The sequence below is a fragment of the Macrobrachium rosenbergii genome, chromosome 35 (genome assembly GCF_040412425.1).
Source record: "Macrobrachium rosenbergii isolate ZJJX-2024 chromosome 35, ASM4041242v1, whole genome shotgun sequence".
Classification (NCBI taxonomy): Eukaryota; Metazoa; Arthropoda; class Malacostraca; order Decapoda; family Palaemonidae; genus Macrobrachium; species Macrobrachium rosenbergii.
Window position 1 is genome coordinate 1,673,556 of NC_089775.1, and position 17,108 is coordinate 1,690,663.

At 41.0% G+C, this 17,108-nt stretch overlaps 1 protein-coding gene across 3 annotated transcripts in view; it reads left to right on the forward strand.

Moving 5' to 3' along the window:
- Positions 1–16,920, forward strand: part of LOC136856300 (F-box/LRR-repeat protein 16) — a 79,449-nt gene extending 62,529 nt beyond the window's left edge. Inside the window, exons 2-5 of one of the 3 annotated variants that reach the window (XR_010858306.1) lie at positions 6,120–6,315; positions 7,021–7,169; positions 8,068–14,091; positions 14,244–16,920. Coding sequence is in view for 1 of the 3 variants with exons in the window: in XM_067134050.1 (XP_066990151.1) it covers positions 6,120–6,315; positions 7,021–7,169; positions 8,068–8,216 (494 nt within the window). In the remaining 2 variants the exon portion in view is untranslated. Of the gene's footprint in view, positions 1–6,119; positions 6,316–7,020; positions 7,170–8,067 lie in introns of all 3 variants that reach the window. The other 2 variants (XR_010858307.1, XM_067134050.1) reach the window with 2 other exon arrangements.
- The last annotated feature ends 188 nt before the right edge of the window (positions 16,921–17,108 follow it).

The window sequence follows — 17,108 nt, forward strand, 5'->3', positions numbered from 1 at the left end:
AGGATCCACCGGTGGGGAGAGAGAGAGAGAGAGAGAGAGAGAGAGAGAGAGAGAGAGAGAGAGGGAAAGTGAGAGAGAAATAGAGAAAGATTCAGGGAGAGAGAGAGAGAAATATTTAAGGAGAGAGACAAACAGAGAGAGAGTGAGAGAGAGAGAGAGCGAGAGAGAGAGAGATTCAGGGAGAGAAAGAGAGACCGAGAAAGAAGAAAGAGAGAAAGATTCAGGGAGAGAAAGAGACGAGAGAGAGAGAAAGAGAGAAACATTCAGAGAGAGAGAGAGAGAGAGAGAGAGGTAGCATCCCAAGCCTCACTAAAGGCAAAGCTATCTGCCAGCCTTCTGCAGAGCCATGGGGCTCGCAACCCCACCCCCTTAATAACAAAAACAAAGAAAAAAAATAAAACTTGTCTCAAAACTTTCCCAATTACACCTGGAATAATCATCCCTGGTCTGGAATGCTTTCCGGATTCCTGGATTCCTGGAATGTGTAATTCCCGTCTTGCGGAGCCTCTGGAACCGTTCCAGATTCCAGCTTAGGTTTTTTTTTTATAGTTTAGAATCAAACAGCTTCTCGGTACAATGCTGTATGAGCCGCGGCCCGTGAAACTTTAACCACGGCCCGGTGGTGGCCTGGTCTAAATCGTTGCCAGATGCACGATTATGGCTAACTTTAACATTGAATAAAATCAAAACTACAGAGGCTAGAGGGCTGCAATTTGGTATGTTTGATGACTGGAGGGTGGGTGATCAACATACCGATTTGCAGCCCTCTAGCCTCAGTGGTTTTTAAGATCTGAGGGCGGACAGAAAAAGTGCGGAGTTGAGACAGAAAAAGTGACGGAAGAAAAAGTGCTGACAGAAAAAGTGCTGACAGAAAAAGTGCGGACACAAAAAAGTGCTGACAGAAAAAAGTTGACAGAAAAAAGTTGACAGAAAAAGTGCTGACAGAAAAAAGTGCTGACAGAAAAAGTGCTAACAAAAAAGTGCGGACGGACAGAATCAGCTTCGTCAAAATTTGCTAATTTTTGATCAATTTAACCTAAAAAAACGAATAAATAAACAAATAAATAAATAAATAAATAAACAAAATTTGGGCTAATTCAGTAGACCCCTTAGGTGGGCCAAATACCTGGGGTCCCCTGTGGCACGCGGCGGCCCTTTAAATCAACTTCCAAGTGGTGCCAAGGTTGGCCCACTGGGGCATTCAAGGTCCATTAGATTTGCGGTGCCCAATTTTCTATATTTTTTTATATATATTTTAGTGTCTTCGTTTTTTGCGTTTGTTTGTGATTGTGCAGAATTTTTCTTGCACAAACACGTTCATTGTTTGTTTAACCTGTTACTGTTTGTGTTCCTTAGATCCTGTGTTTGTGAACGTCATTGTTCCTTAGGAAAGTGTTACTTTTCTCTGTCACAGACAAGTTCCTTGTTTCTTTAGAGACCATGCTGGTAACCCTTCCAATCTCTGACCAGACCCAACGTGGGCGAACTTCCCTAAAAATAAATGATTAATAGACAAATGGAATGTTATAGGAGTTTGAAAATCTCTACGGGGTTAAAACACACTATTTGAAATCATTGTGTTAGAGAAGTTGTTGCTCTGAGAGAGAGAGAGAGAGAGAGAGAGAGAGAGAGAGAGAGAGAGAGAGAGAGAGAGTACAATAATATCCGCCTTAAAGGACCTCTGGATAATGGGGTGTCCTGGTCTGTGCTGCATTTTGCCAATGGAAAGCAAAAATTTAAAAGAAAAGCAAATAAAAGTCTACCTGGGTGCTTTTAAAGCTTGCTCACATACACAATGGCAGGTAGATGGGTGCGTCTCTCTCTCTCTCTCTCTCTCTCTCTCTCTCTCTCTCTCTCTCTTTCTTGTCAAGTATGGTTTTATTAAAACTCGAGTTTTTTTTCTTTCCGAGTTTACAGATTTTAAGCTTTTTAAAAATATATTTTTGTATGATGGTTTATCAAACTTTCTGAGTTTTACCAAAAGGTTGTTTTATATATTTTTACATAAACGTGTATAAGTCATAGTTTCTCAAACGTTTTATTTGTTCTAAAGCTGTTTTTTTTTATAGTTTTAGGAATTTTATCATCTGTTTGTCATTGTACCTATATATTACAAATTTTCACGTTTCTTTATGTTTCTTATAGTGCAGTTTTACTTTGGCATTTATTTATCTATCCACCTCTGCATTTAAATTTATAATAAGATATTTAAGTAACTTTTAATATTTTTAGGAATGTGTCAAAAATATAAAATCTAGATTTCCATATTTTACAAAATCTAGATATAAAAAGGTTGTAAAGTATTTTGCAGCATAATCCGCTAACAAAAGAGGAAAGAGAGAGATGAGAGAGAAAGAGAGAGAGAGTTCAAGAGTTCGAGAGAGTTCGAGAGTTCGAGAGAGAGAGAGAGAAAGAGAGTCCGAATTTAAAGAGATCCTTTGAAATCCAGGGTGCGTTCTTATCTATTCGTCCCACGAACGACCTCTAAATATATTCCCCTGAAAAACACTCTCTGGTCTGGGACGTGGGTTAGAAGTTGGGGGGGCAATAACCACCCCCTAAACCCCTACCTACCTACCTACCAACCCCCTTTAAAAAAAGGGTAAAGTTCAAAGATTGAAAAAGGGATTAGGTAGACTTTGAATGTTCAAGTTGATAGAGCACCGTAGCCTTCCATGCGTGAGGGCTCCAGCACCGGACAAAGAGGACCAGCTGGATGTCCCTGGAATTCTGGAACAAAGCATGTAAGGAAAGAACAAGCATTTGGTTGTATTTTTATGGATTGAGAACAAAGCATTTGTTACTGGGATGTATCCTAGACAGAAGTCTGTGCTCAAGGATGCCTCTAAATCCTATCGTTTTGTGCTCAAGGATGTCTCTAAATCCTATCTTACTGAATCACGTCACTCAGCAGAACAAAGGATTGCATTGTAGTAGGCTGGATCTACCAAGGATTCTTTAAAGATCAGGGAATAAGAATCTGCTGGTGGGTTAGTCTCAATCTTTCCATGTGTTTTGGATACCTGGAATTCTGGAATTGCCCTGGAGAGGGACAGGTACTCATTCCAGACCACATATCTCCTCTAGCAAGCACCATGGTGAAGCATTATTGTTCCAGGCAGCTAAAAATCAGATAATATGACTATCCAGTTGGGATAATTCAAATCTTTCCATGTGTGTTGGATGCCTGGAATTCTGGAATTGCCGTAGAGAGGAACTGACATCAAAAGGTACTCATTCCAGACTCTTGACGTTCCCTAGTGAGTACCATTTTAAAACATCGTTCCAGGAACTGGCATCAGAATTTATTCATTCCAGACCCCATCTCTCCTCTGGCAAGTACCAGTTTAAAACATTATCGTTCCAGGCAGCTGGAATCTGCAGTGAAGGTGTAAAAAAAAAACTGATTATAATCAGTGGTTCAGCAGGTCTTTGTGTCAGTCAATCTGAATCTTTCGAACGAGAGGAGTTGAGAAAGATTTTGTTTAAGTCAGTTACAAATTCCCAGAGTGTCAACCACCTAAAACATTTTAAAGAGCAATTAGAATCGTATACAGACTTTTCTTCCTTCATTTCTGGAACCTTTCAACTCTTGAGGAAGATCAGATGGAATCTTTCACCAAGGGAAACAGCCCTATGGACACTAAATCTGCAGGTCAGATTTACAAGCATCCTGAATCTTCCCTCCAGATTTGACAGATTGGTGAAAAGAGTATACAGTCCATAATTCTTGAGAGGGAAGAAAAGAAGACTCAGAAAAGGTCTGGTCCTTAGCATCCAGAAAACGAGAGTACGGGCTAGATAAAGATAAATGTCTGTATAGGGGTTCGACATACTATTAGTGAGCCTCCTGTATGAGAGTATCAAGCAACTAATGTAATGGAAGTTTTTTTGCACAGTGGAGTCATCCACCATTCAGCATTTTAAGTGGGAATGGGACTGGAATGATATGAGATAAGAGGTCTTCAAATTCCTTTTTTTGGGTTGGGGCTAGGGTGACAGTGACTCAGACCACTTAGCCATGTATGTAGATAGATAGATAGATAGATAGATAGATAGATAGATAGATAGATAGATAGATAGACGGACAAGACCTCATGGAACTGAAATGTGTAGAGCTTAAGAATACAAGAAAATTACCATTGTTTCAACACCCCCGAGAGGGTCGTTTTCACTCGCATTTCTGTGGAAGAGGGTAATGCCCTTGCTATCCCCCTTTCCAAACCCCCTCCTCCTCCTCCTCCTCCTCGCCCCCCCTTCTCGTCTCCACACACACAATTGTCGCCTTCCAAGAACACCCCCTCCCCCACAATTCTCTCCCATTGTCGTTTGCACTCAGTCTCACAATACAAGTGGTTCCAGGTTCCAGCGACAATTGACAAGTGCCTGGACCTATTTTGCTGTGGGGGAGAGGTGGGGTTGAAGCGAGGTTTGGGGCTGGAAGGAATTTGGCTCTAAGGTTAAGCAAATGGAGGTTTGGGTAACCTCGCGGGGTGGTTCCAGGGGCAGTGGACAAGTGCCTGGACCTATTTTGCTGTGGAGAAGAGGTTGAAGTGAGGTTTTGGGCTGGAAGGAATGAGGTTTCCAGTTTTAATTAAATACTCTGGAGTGAGGTTTTGGTAAGTGGGGTTCTTTGACCTCGGTTGCAACCTCGCAACCTCACTCCACTTAACTGACTGCCTGGTACGTGAGTTAATGCTTCGGTTAATATAGAATGATGGATTGTCTTCTGGAACAGGCCTGTATTGGATCCACGAGTCTCTCTCTCTCTCTCCCTCCACTTCCTTTGTGATTCACGAATGTTGCAATTGTTGTTGACCTTCACTTAAGAGGCGAATCAACGCCCTTCTCTCGTGTTCTGGACCAAAATTCCCGTCTCGGTGGCCTCATGATTACCCAATCCACAACCTGGAATTCTAAATCCCTACAACACCCCCGAGAAATCCGTCCAAAATCGTTTATGAAAAATCCAGACGAATTTGGAAATAAATGAAAAATTCTTAATATTTCTCCAGTTTCCTTAAAAGGGAGGTTGGGTGGGAGGCTCCCCTTCCTCCCTCCCTCCCACACACCCACACACACACTTTTCCAGGCCTGGAAATAGATTCCATGATTCCAGCAAAGCTGAAGAAGGAGGTGGTTTCCCCCACAACAGATGCCAGGAGGATTTTCCCAAATTAGGAGGTTCTCATTACCTGGGAAATATGAGAATATTATGATTATATTTTTGCATTTTTTGCTCTACCTCCTTAGTCTCTTCTCTATGGTGGTTGGACTTCCACAGTCGACTGCTTACCAGGTACCTAATTCACTACTCAGAAGGATGGCTTCGCAAGATGTCACCCTTTCGTCACACAGCAATTTTTTCTCCACTCTAATTGTGGTCAACCACAGTTTTCTAACTACCAAGTACTAAAACCAATGTTTAGGTCCACAGATATATTGGGGGCAATGTTTTCAGCTCATTTGGGAATCGAACCTGGGACCTCCTGTAAGTGAGGCGATGGTCCCAACCACTATACATAACATAGGTATTTTCATGGAAATAAATGAAAGGTTTGTGTGAAATAATAATAATAATAATAATAATAATAATAATAATAATAATAATAATAATAATAGTAATAACATGTACCTACCTTTGGTCAGGAAGTGGGTTATGCAACCTTACCCCAAAACACTCCTGAACACAGGAAAGGCACCCCTTTCTGACCAAGGGACTTACTTAGACCAATATAATAATAATAATGAATATACTAACTCTACCTTTGGGCAGAAGTGGGTCACACAACCTCAACCCAAAACAGAAGAAGCACCCCCTTCTGACCCAGTGACCTAGTAAGACCAATGAGAATACCCCCTCTTGACTCAGTGACCTAGTAAGACCAATAAGAATACCCCTCTTGACTCCAGTGACCTAGTAAGACCAATAAGAATACCCCCTCTTGACTCAGTGACCTAGTAAGACCAATAAGAATACCCCCTCTTGACTCAGTGACCTAGTAAGACCAATGAGAATACCCCCTCTTGACTCAGTGACCTAGTAAGACCAATAATAACTAAGATAATAACTGAAATAACAACAAAGAACTCTGGACTAACTCCAACTTCTCTTCCAGTTCACTCTCTACCCAACCTGACAGTTCTCAGCCTCAGCGGCTGCAGCAAGATCACAGACGACGGAGTCGAGTTGGTGGCGGAGAACCTCCGGAAACTGAGGTCCCTAGACCTCTCCTGGTGTCCGAGAATCACGGACGCCGCCCTCGAGTACATCGCCTGCGACCTCAACCAGTTGGAGGAGCTCACCCTCGACAGGTAAGGTTTGGAGGGCTGGGTCCCCAAGGTGGGAGGTGTTGAAAGGCTGAGGGTGTTAGGAGTTGGATGGATGTGAAGGTGTTGTCGTTGTGGTGTGTTTATAGGTAAAGATTGGGTGTGCAGGTGTTGTTTATAGATAAAGATTGGGTGTGCAGGTGTTGTTTGTAGATAAAGATTGGGTGTGCAGGTGTTGTTTATAGGTAAAGATTGGGTGTGCAGGTGTTGTTTATAGATAAAGATTGGGTGTGCAGGTGTTGTTTATAGATAAAGATTGGGTGTGCAGGTGTTGTTTATAGGTAAAGATTGGGTGTGCAGGTTTTGTTTATAGATAAAGATTGGGTGTTGCAGTGTTGTTTATAGATAAAGATTGGGTGTGCAAGTGTTGTGGTGTGTTTATAGGTAAAGACTGGGTGTTGCAGTGTTGCTTATAGATAAAGACTGGGTGTGCAAGTGTTGTGGTGTGTTTATAGGTAAAAATTGGGTGTTCAGATGTTGTTTATAGATAAAGACTGGGTGTGCAGGTGTTGTAGTGTTTATAAGTAAAGATTGGGTGTGCAGGTGTTTATAGGTAAATTACCATCAGCTCTTAAAATCAGTCTATAGTGGCCTTTAATACTTCCTCCATATGAATGTTTGATCCTTTTGGAAGCACAAAGAGATTAATAATACTGAACACCATCAACTAATCAGTCCTTCTGTCAACAGATGCGTCCACGTCACAGACATCGGCGTAGGGTACATCTCGACCATGCTCTCTCTCACGGCCCTGTTCTTGAGATGGTGTTCTCAGATAAGGGATTTTGGCGTCCAGCATCTCTGCTCCATGAGAAATATCCAGGTTTTGTCTCTGGCAGGTAAAGTACGGGCGAAGGGCTTGCCAGAAGTCTGGACAAGGTCTCCCTAGCTAGTCTGGAACGGGGGTTTTTTGTAGTTTAGTCTTCCAGTTGTTTGTAGGTTGGGTGTCACAGGACTTTCCAGAAACCTGGACAAGGTCTCCCTAGCTAGTCTGGAATGGGGGTTTTTTGTAGTTTAGTCTTCCAGTAGTTTGTAGGTTGGGTGTCACAGGATTTTCCAGAAATCTGGGCAAGGTCTCTCTAGCTAGCCTGGAATGGAGTTTTTTTTTTATTTTCCAGTAGTTTGTAGGTTGGGAACCAAAGGACTTTCCAGAAACCTGGACAAGGTCTCCCTAGCTAGTCTGGAATGGTTTTTTTTGTTGTTTTATTTTCAAGTTGTTTGTAGGTCAGGAATCTGCTCAGAATCACTCATGATTTTTCAAGCAATTTTTCAGCCAAAATGTGACAATTTTATTTCTCAACTACAAATCAAGAATTGATGGTCTGGTATATATTTAGTATATTAAATAAATCTATCAGCGAGGAAATTAAGAATCGATAGTCAGGTATACATATAGTATATATCTTTTTTAGTTTTTGAGTTGGAATTTAATATCACCAGCTGACATTAATCTATTTTTTCATGTATCACTTTGAAAAGTTATATTCCACCATCTGCTATTAGTCTTTCTTTCCACCTATCACTTCCAAATATTGCTTTTCACCATCTACAAGACTGTTTACCTTATTTGATAGCTACAGGTTTCATTTAAGGACAGACATCAATACATAATTAAGAAAAGGTTCATTTCTAGAGAGGAAGAAAACAAAAGCTAAATACCAGTAGGTTGTTAGGAACCAGGAACGCCACCAGTCCCGTCAACTTCACTCACGAGACGCCTTCTTCTTCTTCCCCCAGGCTGCTCGCTCGTCACCTCGGCAGGACTGTCCTCGCTAGTCCAACTCCGGCACCTTCAGGAGCTGGAGCTCACCAACTGCCCTGGAGCTACCCCGGAGCTCTTTCACCATCTACACCTCCATCTACCAAAGTGCCTCATTATCGAGTAGAGGGAGCGGTGCCAGCGGCAGATATCTAAAAGAAGAAGAAGAAGAGGGAATACCTACTGTAATGATCTGACTTCGTCTCTGGAGAGGTCGAGGTCACCAGAAAACGGGTGTGTCTATAAACTCGAAAAAAAAAAAAAGGGTTCTCTTGCTTATTTTTTTTTAAGTGGGAACTCTTTATATACATATATACATATATATATATAATGTTTTTCCCCTTCCCCCTCCCCTCCCCAAAATAAAAAAACCTCTTATAGTCATAGATGGTTTTAGACTTGGTGATATGTGTTCGTTGAAATGTCTGAGGAAGGAAAAGGTTATCAGGTCCAAAGAAGGCCCCTCCCCCCAGAAAAATCCCTCCCCTTAAAAGACAGAAAACAGGACATTTTCTGTATATAAACAAATTCTGTGGTGTCTGGTGACGAGGAGAATTCCCTGTCTCTTTGTTTATCTGAGACACTGTCACACAAGAAGAAGAAGAAGAAGAAGAAGAAGAAGAAGAAGAAGAAGAAGAAGAGGAAGAAGAAGAAGAAGCATGAGTCTTGTTTATATTTTAACTCCCAAGACGCAAGTGAGACGACTAAGTGGATTTACTTTAGTGTAATCAAGTGATAACTCAAATATATGAATCACTTTACTGATAGACTTCAAAATAAAAACAAGAAATGAGACGAGAAAGGACGTGAAATTGCGAGATAGCACACGCACATATGCATGCATACACACACACACACACACACACACAAACATACACACAAGCAGTTTGTGAGGAGGGTCCAGTGAGAATATGTATATATAAATAAATTTGGTGATATATATATATTTTCTGTTTTCACTTTGTTGATTTTTGTTTTTTTCTTTTAGCAAAAAAGACAAAAAACAAAAGACTTATGTTACTTTCTCGCGCTTGAAATAAGTCTTTCAGTGTAATATATTTACTTTGTGCCATAAAACTCAGAGCATTTGCATTCTTGATCACTTCAGTGAGAGAGTGAATTGGTGTCACGTGTATAAACATGCAAGTGAATGAATGTATGCAGTTACGCGTGCATACACACATGCCATGTGTTTATATACAGTATGTGTATGGTGCCATGGCTATGCCCTAGCTTGGAACACATCATGCCACGTGTTTGTGTACGTGTATGGTTCCATTGCTATGCCCTAGCTTGGAATTCATCGTGAAATGAGCACAACATTCAACATTTTCTTATTTCCCTAAGGTATGGTAAGGTGTGAGGCCATTGGATCCTGTCATTTCAGACTTGTACATCTTTCAAGGGTGGTTTTCATGACGTAATGTGAGAGAGTAAAGCTTCAAGGTGCCTGTAAAGGAAAAGGCTAGCTGGTAACTTCTGCAAGGACTTAACCTAACCTGATGTAGGGTCCTGAGAGGATTTTAAGAAGCAGGTCACCATGTTTTTGTTAGTTTGTCTCTAATGTACTGGTCAGATTTGTGACAGTGGTGAGGTCCCACCTGTATCAGTTTTAATTTGGGGTTCCCAGTGTATTAATGAGCATATTGAGTCCTTTTTGAAATTGGTATGCCTTGTAAAAAAACCAGAAATTGTAAGTGGAAGATACTGTATTTTGTGGGATCAGATTTTGAGGTCGGTTCTAGTGTTGATGGGAATGTAGTATCAAGACAAAAATAAATTTTTTCAGGGTGCCCCTATGCTAAGTTAGGTTAAGTCCCTTCCCACCTAACAGTGGGGGGTTCTCTAACTTTGCTATCTCAAGTTTTTCACTCATATCTAGCCAGCACTGTCCTTACAGAAACCTAAGATCTTTGTATTGGTTAAGTTATGACCATTGTGAGCATTTGCAGAATATGCTGAAGTGTGTTTTTATAATCCAGCTGTTTGAGGTACCACAAAATTGCTTTTTAAGAACTAAGTCCTATTTTAGATGATTATGTCAGTTGTTTTAGAGCAGAGAGTGAATAGAGAAGTCATTCTCTTCGATTCTTTCATGTATTGCAAGAGGTAAAAGTTACTGTTGATGGAATTTTTATGTCAGTTTTTTATGAATAAGCTGTGTTTGTGATTTCCCATTTCTTTGTCTGTATAATCATGAAACTGAAAGCACATCGTAAATGACATGTATACATTAGACACAGGATCAGTTTCCCTTGTACAGGATACAGTGTAGTGTTAGCTCTTGGTTTAAACACTTTTTTGTCCAAAAACTGCAACTATTGAATGTCCTACAGACTTGCATCTTTTAAATGGCAATATTTTGATATTTTCGAGTATGACGAAGGTTCATCTCTGAAGAAGCCAGCAGGTCACAATCTCTTTCTGTTTATTTTGTGAGAAAAAGAGGCTTTAGGCAACCTGCTGTGAGCAAGCTCACGTGATAATCAATTGGCTCTAACCCCAAACAGTCCTCAGTCAGATATAGAGACTTCGCAAATTGACTCGTACGCTCAGACTTTTTAGAATTCGAATCGTTTAGACTTTTGATCAGCCATCGAGGTTAAATGAACTCTGCCAACACAGTCTGCAAAGGCTTGGTTCTCTGACTCACTGTGACTTTTCTAACTGCTAAGACTTGGTTTGTCCACTCCTAGGAAGGTTTCCAACTGCAGAGGCTTGGTTCTCTGACTCTCTGTGACTTTTCTAACTGCTAAGACTTGGTTTGTCTACTCCTAGGAAGGTTTCCAACTGCAGAGGCTTGGTTCTCTGACTCTCTGAGTGGTTTTTAACCACAAGCCTTGGTTTGCAGACTCAATGTGAGATTTCTAACTGCTAAGGCCTGGTTTGTCATACTCCTAGCAAGGATTATAATTGCAAAGGCTTGGTTCACTAACTCTCTCTGAGGTTTCTAACTGCTATGGCCTGGTTTGCCTACTCCTAGCAAGGGTTCTAACTGCAAGGCTTGTATCGCTGACTCACCTAGGCTTGTATCGCTGACTCACCTGGCAAAGTTACTGTCCAAATTCTTCAACGTCAACTCGCCCAGATTCTGCGGATCCAAGAAAATGGCTATAGAGCAGCTAAGATCAACATGAAGACAAAATTGACGGGTTGTATAAATTCTGGCGAATGTACAGGCTTTCAACGCCCTTTAAAGGGGACTTGAAACTGGATGTTACCAGGGTCTCACTAGGGTCAAAATGCCATTTCTAGCTATCAGTCCAAGGAAATAAGCAACAGGTGAACAGAGTATCCATGAAACATAGGAAATTCTTCACCTGTATAGGTCTGTCGACAGGGTTTTCAGAATTGCCACTGTACTGACAGTGGCTGAATGATGCTTCAGATGGGTAGTTATGTCTTTCAGTTGGTTTCCATTTTTTGCAGTGTCATTTCCACAGTTCATATTTTAAATCCTTTCATTATATTGGGAACTAAGTTGATTAGAAGTGTGGGTATACCAGCTGTGTTAGTCTCCCCTGTCAGTGAGGTAAGAGTTGGCAGAGTCTCACCCCTCAGTGAGGCTTGTAAGTGTTGGCAGAGGTCCTTTGATGCTTGTTGGCAGACTATGGTACAAACCCCTTGTAGAATCACCAGTAACTACTGACAGACACCCAACTCACACAAATATTGTTCATGACATCAACAATGTCTCATAAACTCCGAAACTGCTACAGAATTCAGTTTCCACACTTTACGGATAGTCGAGAGAACTTAGCCACACAAGAATAATGTCTCCCTTAGAGCAACTTAGCTTTGAAAGTTAGCTTCAAAGACTTCTTAGCTTTTCTTTGGAATAGAGAGCATGTCTTTGCATACAGCCCTTTGGCAACTCGGGAGCATGGAGTGAGCATGACTTGGAATACTTAACACGTAGCAGAATCATACATCTGTATCAAACTACTTCTTCACCCGGTTGCATTTTGTGTCCCTTTACTCTTAAGCTTTGTTGAGCAACTGTACAATCTCTGGGAGCGTGTGAGACGTTATGCATAGTTTTGCAAGGGGGTGACGGAATGTATCGTATATCAGTCAGCGGTTGGTGTCAGGCACCTTTTATATATATCTTATACAATCATTGAAATGTGTCCAGTTTTTGAATGATCCTCTGTTGGTTTTTATAACAGATTCACATTTGATATTTAAACATTGATTTGAGTGTCCACTTTCTCTTGACTTGTCCTTCAATTTCACTCAGAATCTCTCTCTCTCTCTCTCTCTCTCTCTCTCTCTCTCTCTCTCTCTCTCTATTGTAAAACATAGTCTAGTGAAACATTCCAAAAGTGTGCCTCTGATAGAATAAATTTCTTATCCCATTTGAACCTCAGTTAAAAGGTCGCATGCTGAAGAATAATTGTAGATACTTGTACTTTAAACATTGAAAGGACTATTTATGCATGATGCTTTTTTGGGGCTGATTGTTTTGGCCTGAAAGACAGAGAGGAACTTATCCTGAAGTCGTGTTGAAAGGGGCATGTTGTCTAGTCCAAATTAACCCTTTCGCAGTTCACCTGGAGACACTGTAACCCAGCCCAGTGTCTGGGGAGGACTGTTTGTAAATTATCTGCAGGTTTTTGGATCAAATGACGTGTGGGAATCCTAAAAATCCACAGGAAAACCTTCTGTACCAAATGATCTTTCAGTAGAGACTGTTATCAGCTAAGGAAAACTTTCTTAATTGGCAATCAAAAACAGCAGCAGGCTTCAGGTTGAAAAAGATTGAGAGTGGTTGATCCCTGGACTGATGTTTTCTATAAAAAGAATAATCACCTGTTTTGTAGATAACGTAGCCTGATAATTTTGTCAGTTTGGCCCATAGTACCCACACAAGGGAAAACTTTACTTCAGTTGCTTGCGTCACTGTCGCCTGTAGGCCTAAGCTGGGCCAGGCTGGGTATTAACTGCCTGACCTTGCCTCCAAAACACCTTGACACAGAGTTTCCTCACTGCATCTGGCATGACACAGTCCAACTGAAGTCAAGTTTTACCCCACAAACTCCAGCAGGACTGGAATTTAGCAGTTAAGTACTAATTATTGTATTTAATATTAATTAGGTTATGCTCCTAGATGAACGAAAAAGACATGGAAGAAAAACGAAAAACTGCAGTAAAATGACAATGTTGAGCTGAAGAATTTTGACATTTAGTTAGGTCAGTTTTGAACATTTCCTTTTGTATACCCCCTGGTTAATAATGTTTATTTGTATTTATAATATTTTGTAGTGTTGGCTGTTTTTCAAACGGGTCTTACTCCAATATTGAGACTTTTCTTACAACTATTGTCTTGTGTACAAATCAAGGTTTGGGAATCTGGGTTAAAATATTAACTGTATCACTGTATTTTCATCAGAGTTAACTGGTAAACAAACTTGTTTGACTGGCTAGAGAACTGGGAGGAAAAGACAGGAAAATCAAGATTTGGTTTACCTTTTCACGTTTTGTTTTAAAGGCTGGAAAAACAAAGGTACTTGTCTTTGTAAATTCTACATACAGCGCAGTTTTGCACACAGCAGCTTCAGACTATTGGAGACATATGGTGCTTGGCAAACTCTTAGTATTGGAATCACTTCCAAGGCCTTGGTGAGGCTTTTTATTTTCACTGTATCCAGGAGACTTCCTCTGCGAGGCATTTGACTCCAGGGACACATACATACTCTGAGGAATTGTTGCTACGACTGAATGGCCAGGCTAGAATCTGAGAGATGCGGAGTTAGGGAGAGTAAGGTTTGCAGTGCTCTCAGCCTTTGAACGCCACAGAAGCCTGCGATTCCACATCTCAGCCATGTCCCTCACGCAGCAGTGCTCTTCTGCCCTCCTCCACAGGCCCCAGGGAAAGCCCCTTGATGACAGTGTGCTAGGGACAAGCAACCAACCAGGAGACTGAACTTCAGGAGAAAGCACTTTGCCACAGCAGTTCAGAACCTTCTGAAGACGAGAGGCAAGCCATCTGCCTGCACAAGGTTCCTGCAGTCCTGTGATTGCCACAGCAGTTCAGAACCTTCTGAAGACGAGAGGCAAGCCATCTGCCTGCACAAGGTTCCTGTAGTCCTGTGATTGCCACAGCAGTTCAGAACCTTCTGAACAGGAGAGGCAAGCCATCTGCCTGCACAAGGTCCCTGTAGTCCTGGGATTCTTGCTGTGATGAGGTCTCAGTGCCCTCTGGAAGGCTACGGTTTCGTCAGACCAGGTGTCAGGAGCCCATGAGAATCATTTCTTCTAGGTTTACCTCTTTTCAACAGGCCTTTGATGCTAGTGGTCACTGATAGACAGAGGTCTAGCCATCACCTCCTGTGTCTTCCCTTTGTTCCTCTTTCTGCTCACCTTCCGTCACCATTTCATCCCAGTTAGTGCTTCTTGTCCTGCCAATCAAGGCTTGTTCTTTGGTTGCAAAGGTATGACAGACACTCTCAGAGACTGGACACTTGCATAAGACCACTGGTGGAAGTGTAATGTCACATTGTGAATTCATTTTTCATTGTCAGAGTTTGATATTGGTTATTTAGGTCTGTGTGTCCAGACTTCTAGACATATTACTGTGTTTGGTATCCAATTGTACTTCTTCATTATTTATGCCAAGACAATATTCTCCTCTCCTTGCCTCTTATCACATTTATTCTTTGTTTTCCCACCTTAATGCCATTTTTCAGGAAGCAGGTCTATTACCAACTGTTTTGGGTGAAAGCCTACCATTTGTACCTTCCTCCTTCTTATCCTGGGTTTTGCATCTAGGCTGGACAAAGCCACTGGGTTAAAAGCTCTTGGCTTCTGCAATCAAGAACTGAGGACATCGTTTCTGTTACACGAATTCACTGTAGCCATTTTGGGGAAACTGACCATCACTACACTCCATTCATTTGTGACAAAGACAGTGAAACGTATCAGGCCTTCCCCCCTGTAATGGGGGCACTGGATGAGTGAAGCTCTTGACTTGAGGAATTCAGGAATTACGGATAATTTCATTCAAGACCAGGCGACTTGTTCTGGCAACTTGGTATACCTGGCATGGTGTGGTCACAACTCCCTAAAGATGGGAACTCACAGTTACTGTAAGGGGAAACCACAGAAATGCAATAGCTAGCATATCTTTTAATCTATCTGTTCATTTCCCCCATTTTTTGTGAGTTTGTTGTCAGGTCCTCTGTCCAAACTTTCATATAACATGAACTGGCTCGTTCGAGCGTTCCTTAATCCTACGTTGAATTGATACTTCAATGCAATAAGTGTATGCAAAAAAGGAATTGGTAACAGTGAATGCAATAATCAATAAAAGACCCTTAGACTCAGAGAGGTGCGATGCCACGGAGATAGTAAACACTGTTTGAAGCAAGGAACTCGTCTCGAGTCCTCCAGAGGCATTTAGGGAACACAGTCTCGACCTTCAAGGCGAAAACATGCAAGAATTCCTGTTGGTGTACAGTAAGATTGATGTGAGAGTTACTACTCCATTTTCCATTGCTTGTGGGGACTTTTCGAATGATTAACTTTTCCTGAAGGGGGCTAAGCAACACTGGGTGCCATTGACCGGAAAAAAAAAGAGTCTTGACAAAAAAAAAATCCAATAAAAAAAATCATAATGTTTAGCTTTTTAGTCTGATAAGATAAGACGAGCAACGCGTGTGAATCATATATGTCACGACACCTACACTTTTGTTGGGCTCCAGTTTTTCTCGTGAGTGAGTGAAGAAAGCTGTAAATAATATTTTGTACCTCTATCTTCAAGAAAATATTAGATAATATATAAATAAATATATATATGATTATATAAATGTATATATGGTATACTTAAACAATGCTAAAACGCTGTACACAAAAGACTTAACAAGCTAATTGTCTAAGAGAAGTCATTTACACATAGAGTAATTGTAAAAGCAGGAAAACCTTTCCCCCCCCCTGCTTGCAAGCAGAAATGACTCCCTCCCTCCTTCCCTCCCTCCTCCCCCTTACCCCCTTTCTCACTCTGCTTTCCCCTCCTCAACCTTCCTCCTACTTAGATGTCCCTTGACAGCAAAGAGATGTAATAGCATAGGCCCACGTAGGCCTAGACACGACTGGAAATATCAAAGCGGAGCGAAAAAGTTTTACGCAGCATAATTTCGTTTCAATTATTTTGTTCGTCTCTTCCCTTAGATGATTGTTACTCATTATTGTAGTTTATCGTTTGGGTGATTCTTCGTTTGGGTATTGTTAATTGTACACAACTACAATACATATATGTATACGCATTCACACGCGCAACGTACACGAACACACGCATACGTGATTCTCTCTCCCCCTCCCAAATCAAATCGTTATCCCGTAGCTTGACAATGATGCTAGTTTCCAAACCCAAGTCTGATTTGTGTTGTTTAATGTTCTTTCTACTAAGTGTGTGTCTCAAAATCAACTTACTTCAAAGACAGAAGAAGAAGAAGAAGTATTTGTCATTCTAATTTCATTCAAAACCTACATATGATCAATCAGGGGTCCATAACCAAGGCTTCTTCAGCATCAGTAACTCACTTGATCAGTGGCTACTGACACATTGGTATGTTGACAGCAGAGCAGAGTTGTCTGATAACTCAGCCGAGGAAAAAAAAATAATCATCTTTTGTACGTGTATCATTTCGGATAGTGTTCTCTCATTTCTTCCCTCCCTCCGTAAAGGTCTGTTATTGTTCCTGTTTCTTTTTCATGTGATCCGTGTAAGATGGAGATACAGAAATGTTTCCTGAATGATGATCAATGTCCAAAAGACCTTTTAAAAAAAAATACATATGTATGCTCTTAAAATACAGGAATATTGCAGTATATGATCTTGTTTGAATCAGTTTCCTATATATTTATTCACTGTCTAATGTAAAATAAGTCTATTTTAGTGATTGGTTACTTATTTTCATTGGTGGCAGAAGGGATAAGGTGTTTATTTCCAGAGAGAAGTTGTGATATTAAGTAAGTACATATGTAAGGGGTCACTTTCTTGTTTAATTTTTCCTCTTTG